The 8,063-nt window shown below is 38.0% G+C and overlaps 1 protein-coding gene across 1 annotated transcript; it reads right to left on the reverse strand.

Annotated features, from left to right (window-relative positions):
- Positions 1-639: 639 nt before the first annotated feature.
- On the reverse strand, positions 640-7,426 carry LOC124711265 (vacuolar protein sorting-associated protein 29). Its single transcript, XM_047241245.1, has 4 exons — positions 7,113-7,426; positions 6,845-7,036; positions 5,898-6,133; positions 640-1,124 (listed from the first exon to the last, which is right to left on the reverse strand). Exons 1-4 carry the CDS (start codon positions 7,113-7,115, stop codon positions 1,007-1,009), a joined length of 549 nt encoding a protein of 182 aa, XP_047097201.1. The 5' UTR covers positions 7,116-7,426; the 3' UTR covers positions 640-1,006.
- Between the last annotated feature and the right edge of the window lie 637 nt (positions 7,427-8,063).

Below are 8,063 nucleotides of genomic sequence, written 5' to 3' on the forward strand. Positions count from 1 at the left end.
AACTCTTGAGATAACAGCTGCAAGGTATTGCCAGTAACAGATTTTCAAAATGCTAAATGATTTTTGTTAAGTAGTGGTGGTGGTAGTGGTTGTGTTGGTGGCAGTGATGAAACAAGAAATAGCTCCAATTGTTGTAAGTTACTCTGCCCCCCAAAAGCCTATCACACGACAATTTCCAAGTGTGTATCTGTATCCACTATACCCCAGCAGCCAAAGAAACCGTTTGTCCTAGCAGTAGAAATATTTGCTCCAATTCTTAAATCAGTCCTTTGTGTTTATCCTCGCAAGTACCATTTTGGAAACAATGACCAATTTTCCTGATAGTATCAGTACAACTCGTGTTACAGACAAATGATAACTTATCTGATATGTTTTAGGTTATCTAAACCACAATTACAGTGACATGAGCTAAGACATTTGTTAAAACTAGAGACCCAAAATCAGTAATAAATACTGAAAATGACTGATCCTAGTTTTTGTACTTATAAATACTTGTATGTTTAACCTGGACTGGAGTTTCAAACAATTATGGACTGTATCTGTTCTTGATAGCAAGTCTGTGTGTCCTTATTAACTTCTAGCATAAATATCTGAAACATCCATTACACTGTCATCACTCCAGCAATAAATGCACAAATGTTCAGAATTTATTATTGTATTTACATAATTTAATCCATGCTATGGGTACAGTCCTCTTCCAGATTAACTGATTCAGAACTTATTCCAAATTGAATGCCCAAGTCTTCCTTGACAAATGCTTGTAGTGTACATCCGGAATGAAGTATCAGTCATAGACATGTAACACACAAGAGTTATCAGTTGTTACCATACTCCTTGTTACACACTTTCATATAAAGTATACAGCTTTAATATCTGGACAAGAATATTGACAGGTATAAAATGTCTTCCTTATAGGTGCAGCGACCGCAGACTCGAACAAGTAACTTGTTTCCAAAGAAACAATTACTCTCAGAATGTAGTTCTCTATTTGCACAAACTATTGTCTCTAGCTCTTCTTGTATTCAATTCTCTCTACCTTAACTTCATCTCCAACAAGTTGGTACACATACGTAACCACTGTTGAACTCTGTATGTCCATAAGAACGAAGGAAGGAATAATGGATCTGAAACAGATAAAACACAATATCTAAAGTATAAAATTAAGGAACTGCATTAAAAATTTAAGCACATACTATGTACCATGACTGAGTTTATAATGAAAATAAAATTGCTATAGAATCTCAACATTAGGGAATATATTTATTTGTAACCTCCAATGTCCTGAAACAGGTGAAAGTGTGGTACACTGTTATGAAATAAACCACTCAGGAGTCGAGGAAGAGAACTGACAGTAAGAATAAAAAATAAACTAAAAAATAAACTATGACATGTAGAATATGAAATTCAAATTAATGAGACTTCAGTGCAAAATAGTGGAGGGAAGGCAGATGGCAAACCAGGGACTAGTGCAGTATGTACTAAGAACGCATTGCCTAAATATAGAAAATTCACCTGTATAACCATTCACTAGAATGGTGTTGGATCATGAAAGATGTTGGGCACATCTAAATGACGTAAACAGCCTTGTTTCTGAAGCTTGAGATGGTTTTTAACAAGATCTATAAGATCCATAGTTGCAATACAAAATGGAAGATACATTTTATATTGCGTCCATTAAATATTCTTCCAATCCATGAGGAGGTTGTCGTGTTTTTCATGGAGGGGAATGGATTGGATTGTTTGGGGGAAGAGACCAAACAGCGAGGTCATCGGTCTCATCGTATTAGGGAAGGAAGTCGGCCATCCCCTTTCAAAGGAACCATCCTGCCATTTGCCTGGAGAGATTTAGGAAAATCACGGAAAACCTAAATCAGGATGGCCGGACGCGGGATTGAACCGTCGTCCTCTCGAATGCGAGTCCAGTGTGCTAACCACTGCGCCACCTTGCTCCATAATCCATGAAGAATTACTCCTGAAGCACATCAAGAAGGCAGTGGTCGTTAGTGTGTCTCCATGCTTATGTTCTTTGGGTTCAACTTTCTTCACCTGGAATACTTAAGCGTTTCACACTAAACCTGTTCCACCTTGAGGCATCACACACAACTTCACCATTTGCCAGGTGTGGTATGGACTTGCATAGCATACATCATTTACAACTTTACCTCTTCTCCCTTATAGACTGATTACAGCTAGTGAGCAATCACATCTACTGCTATTGTTCATAGCAACTCAACATACTATTTGATGGTGCTCCAAACTGCTTCATTTGTGCAAAAGCCACTGTAACACAGCGATGGCTGCGATAAAATTGCTGTCCCCAATAACCATTAAAGTGTATTTGTGGAGCCAAGTCAGATGAAAAATAATAAGAGGAATGACTGCAAACTTCGAGTATTATGTTTATGTTACAAGAAATGGCACAAAGAAAGTCAATTACATGGAGTATCAATTCTTCACATTAATATCGTGCAACAGTGAACATGGCAGAACATTAGCATCAAGTGAAACAACCAGCATCTCCATTCAAATGCTTGTTGGCACAAACCAACAACAGAAGCTGATAAATCCTTGAGCATGATCTTGACATCCTTGATCATGATCTTCAGTCACATCAACTGGTATTTTAACTAATATTACCTTCAAAATATATACACATGATGGCCAGTTGCATCACAAAGACATCATTTGAAGACTTGTTCCACCCCTAATACTGTAGGAGCACTACTGCCATAACAAAACTATTTATAAATTAACCATACTCTATCCCAAGAACATGTAAAATGCTTCTCCCTTCCACATAAATTTTATAAAAATACCACATTCATAAAATTAAAATAGTTACAGAGATGTAGGGACTGTCACTTTTCTTGTGCTGAACTTGTAACTATATGAACAGCAGGCATTCTATAAAACATAGAATTCCTTGTGGAGCATAGATGTAACTAAGATTAGCAATCTGAACTGTTTCTTCTTTAATTTCACCTCTCCTCATTTATTTTATTTCCTGTCCCACCACATCACTCAGGTTTATTTTTGTTTATGCAACTTCTAATTTAATGCAAAAGTAAGAAAATTACACTTTTCTAGGTAGTGATATGACCTCGATAAATCGAGATTGGTAAACAATGTGGCACAAAGCTGATACTCAATCTCATTAACACGACAGGGACCTGAAACTCAAGAAACCACCACTATATGATGTGTAACTTACACAAACATTAGGAAAATGGAAACCAACAAAGTAACAGGAACTCCCTGGGAATAGTTTTTTGGCAGGGATATTCTTGTTACTAGTGCAATGGAACACACAGAACACTTGAAAATATCAGCCCACAGTGCAAAAAACTGATCTAATCAATGATCCACAAGAGCTAAATGGCATCCTGTAACCAAAATACTGTAACACCACCTACAACTGATTCAAATAAAAAGAACACTGCTTACTCAACCAACAGAAAATACGTCTTTGCACTTCTAAGAATACAGCCTACCAATGGCTCATATTGCTCACTTGACCTGACAAATCATTATGTTGTCTCATTCATATTCTGTACTTTCTTTTAAAAATATCACATGTAAATACAACAGTCACCACTACAGTCAGTTAATGTCGGCAGCATCAAATCCACGTAAAAGTTACACAGTTGATATTCCCTCATGTGTTTTTAAATAGTTTATGCACAGTATGTGTATGCAATATGTATCAAATTACTGAGTGGAAAATAATACAGGTTCGCTGAATTTAGGAAATGTGCATTAAGTATGGAGGGATTACAGAAGTGTCTGATTCCACCCATCTGCTTTCACTCATGATGTCATCAATATGGCGAAAGTGGCTACTGTACGCGTCTCCAATATGGCACCTATGATGTCACTACACACACGACAACAAACACAAAAATATCTATAAATAAGACAATAACATCTTCCTCCAAAAATACAATCAAACTAACAGGACAACTGCGGAAAACTGGAGGTTTTACAGGGGGGTAAAAAAACACACCATATTCCCAAAACATAAAAAATGACCAACAAAAAACACACAAAACTCTATAGGTGTCTGACACTTTCCTTGATCAATATAGGTAACCCCAGCTAACGATACCAAAACAACAACACCTACAACAAAAAGCTATGAAAATTGGAATCCCACATTTCCCTTGACCACAGCTGATGATACCAATACACCAATACCTACATTTAAAACTACGAAAATTGGAATTGATCATTTCCCTTGATCTATATAGGTCAACAACCATGATGACTGATACGAAAAAACCAACACCTACAACCACAAGAAACAAAACCAAAACCCCAACACCTCAAAAGTCAAACATCCCCACATAAATTAAAACACATTCAATTCACAATAAACACATAAAACATTACAACTCGAGAAAAAAAGACCCAAAGAAACAATTACTTACCACCAACAAATTTTGGCACTGCAAAGTAGGTAGGCCACCTCCCCCTCCTCCACACACACACACACACACACACACACACACACACACACACACACACACACACACACAAGAAAAAACTCATACATTCACTCAACAGCCCACGAAAAACACAAAAATTCCTAGGGACGCTCTTCTGCCAGCAATATTCATCTAAATGACATTGCAAGTTGGAAGAGCTCCTCTTCTCCCTCCCTATAACAGATTTAGCTGCCTCCACCTCCCCCCCCCCCCCCAAAAAAAAACCTCCTCAATGGTACTAGCACACAACAAAAATGAGCCCAATCTAAAGCAGTTCTAACACATCAATGTCACGTAAACAAAAACTTAAAGACAACCTGTAATAAAATTAATATGTTTGCGAAACACAAAGTATTATGTACGCAAAACAGTCTCCCTTACAGCCAACCTAGGCTTTTCAAACCATGTACAACCAAGCTTTCAGAGGGGTCCTGTATCACACAATAGTCCAAAAAAGCCAAACTGCACACTAATTCAAAAAAATTAAATTGCTAACCAATTTTGTTGTGCATCTATTACTAAAAGCACACCTTTGCTTATTGTTTATGCACCAATTGACAGCTCAATGCCTGAACCATTGAGGCAAAATAGTGTACTCCAACAATGATTTTCTATTACTGTAGTTACACAATTTTCTCATTTTATGATGCTACAAAAAAACAGGCAAATTTATTCATTACATCTAAAGGGAGGCAACACCCCACTTTAATACAAATCCAGGAAATACGGAAGCGTCCGATCCCACCCGTCTGCTTTGACCCATGACGTCACAAATATGGCGGAAACAAAAACAAACACTTTCCACAAGAAGCCCAATGACACTAATGGGACAAGCCCAGGAAATGGGGTGTTTTGGGTGGGGGGCAAACTAAATATAAACAAATTTAGATGCCTTGCGTAGCTACAACGTGTAAGTGAAGACAGCCATGCATGAATACCCACCCACCTCCCCAGGGGTCGTAACCCCTGCAACCCATAGAAGATAAAGATGCTTCAGTAGCTGATTAGTGTTTTCTGTCTTTAAAAAAAAAAAAAAAAAAATCTCACGGGATAGAACGAACAGATCAGAAAGATAAATAAAATAAGATAAAACGGAACTGGAGACAGCCACACTCAAACCAAACTCCGCGCCGTCATGACGTCACACACAACACCCTTACGTCACGGGTCAAAGCCGACGCGTTGGATCGGACGCTTCTGTCGACCCCAAATTCATATATCTTTTTATTCTGCAATTCCTAATTAAATCCATATATCTTTTTATTCTGTAATTCCTAATTCCTGGCTACAATATTCATACAAAATCTAACACTGCAGTACATAAATTCCAATATATAAGCAGTTGTGTGTAATACCAACTAACAAAACCTTTTACCTCATATACTACCTGTCTAGAAGCACTCAAGTACTTACGTGTCAAGAGGGTTATAAGCTCCTGTTGCAGAACCTGGATTAATATAAAACTTGTTTTCATGTTCATATGCTTCAAACTTATGAGTATGCCCCGATATAAGAATGTCCACATCTAACTGTCGTTGTATTAGTGCTAAGGATTCTGGATCTCCCCATGGTACAACTTGGTGGCCATGGGACAATCCAATACGGAACTGGCCAACTGTGACAACCTTTTGCTCTGGGTAGTTCAAATTCTGAAATAAATACATTACCAAGTTGTTAAAAGTTTCAAAATACCTCCATTAATTCTTACCATTTCAAAGCTGACAATGCCTTCTGTAATTTTTATTGCTCTTATTACATTCAATTTCCTATTACTTTAAATGTACCATCAAATTAGAAATCAAACAACTGCAGACCTGTCTACATCAAGCTAAATTTACTGAAACTCAATATGTCTTCAGCTGCCACAAGTTGAAAAATTGACACCAAAGCTGACATTGCAAACCACCAACAGCTTTAGACCAGTAGCCTTGAGTATACAGACTGTACTGCTGAAATAGTTCAGTGAAAAGACAGTGAATACTTTAACACTAATGCAGCATAATGGTTGTGTGAAGCAGTTACACTGTATGGCCAAACAGAGCTATTAACTTATTAGTGACATTACTAAATAATGGTGTTTGATGATTTTAAGGCCGACACAATCTGTTCAACCATACCCAATGAATAATATAGTACTGGTAATAAAACGAAGTGACAAATAATGACAGTTGGTGAACAATGTAGCAGAGATTATTCATAACTGTATTAAATGAATAAAGGAAAAAAATTTAAACAGCAAAGAGGTTCCTAGCATTTAGCATGGTGATACTGATCCACGTAAGTTCTTCACAGTTCCAGAACGCACAACGGCATTCGCCAAAACAAAATGTGAGTGCACACACACTTCGGCATAAATATACCTCATCAAAATCCCCTCTGACAACATGCACATCACTTGCGAGGGTTTTTAAGTAGTCATATGATTCCTTCGTGCACAAGTTTCCTGTGCAAAGTATATGCTGTATTCGGCCAGGTACCAGAAGTTTTTTAAACTTTGATGGCAGGCTGCTACATCTGTGAGGAATGTGCAAATCTCCGAGAACAAGCACAAGCTGTAAACATAAATAATGCAGTTAGGTCAAAGCTACTATCACTCACAGTGTAATATATTTGCACTCAACTACTAACCATTGTTGATTATGTAACCGGGAATGATCGTGATAGCATTAATACACACAACACACTACAAGCAAAATATTTCCACTTCCATATTACGCCCCTTGACAAGTAATCAGTAATTTCTACCGCCACAGATGGCTTGTATAATCTTTGCCTCCATAGATATTGAAAGACAAGGATTCTCTTGTTTCGTAATTCCCCAGTGGCAAAAGAGCGAAGGATATAAATTTCTATATCTCAGCTTCAAGGCGTGATCTCCTCAACACTTAAACTGAAAGAAGCGTGGCATATGACAGCTGTTGTTCGCTGCCAGCTCACCACTTCACAATTGGGTTGTCACGACAAAGTGTACTCACACACAACCCGGATTCCGGAAACCGATTTCCCGATATCGCTTTTGGGTGGTCTTTTAAACACTTCATAATCGATTCTGGAAATCCGCTTCTGGTTGCCTGTATTCCAGTTCCGCAATTGATGTTCACTCTCTTGTAAACGCATTCGGTTTTGATGTGTTTACACCTCATCCAATTGAAGGCGTACAGCGACTGTGCTGACTAAACGATAAACTGTAACAGTTGTTTTCCAGGCGCCATATTTAACTGGGCTAGCAAATCCGCCTCAGGCCTTAACATGTAAAGGCGATAGCAAAAAACCGTTTCCGAATTCGGTTTACACCTTCCGGAAGACATGTCTCATGTCAACGTAGTGATTGTCCGCCACGTCAAGTTAATTCAACTCGCATTGCTGTCTTGAACTGTTCTTTTTGCGGGAATTGCGATCTTCGCAAGATGATTTTCAAGTGTTTTTACGTGCGAAGTGCACATTGACAACGGGGTAGCTTGCCAATGCATGCTGGAGTCCAAATTTCTACGAAAATGACATTATTCGAGTCAAATGATTTTCAGCTGACAGGGATACCTTGTGTATTAGAGAAGGGAGAAATAAATAAAAAACGCAAAA

The sequence above is a fragment of the Schistocerca piceifrons genome, chromosome 8, assembly GCF_021461385.2.
Source record: "Schistocerca piceifrons isolate TAMUIC-IGC-003096 chromosome 8, iqSchPice1.1, whole genome shotgun sequence".
In the NCBI taxonomy this organism is placed as follows: domain Eukaryota; kingdom Metazoa; phylum Arthropoda; class Insecta; order Orthoptera; family Acrididae; genus Schistocerca; species Schistocerca piceifrons.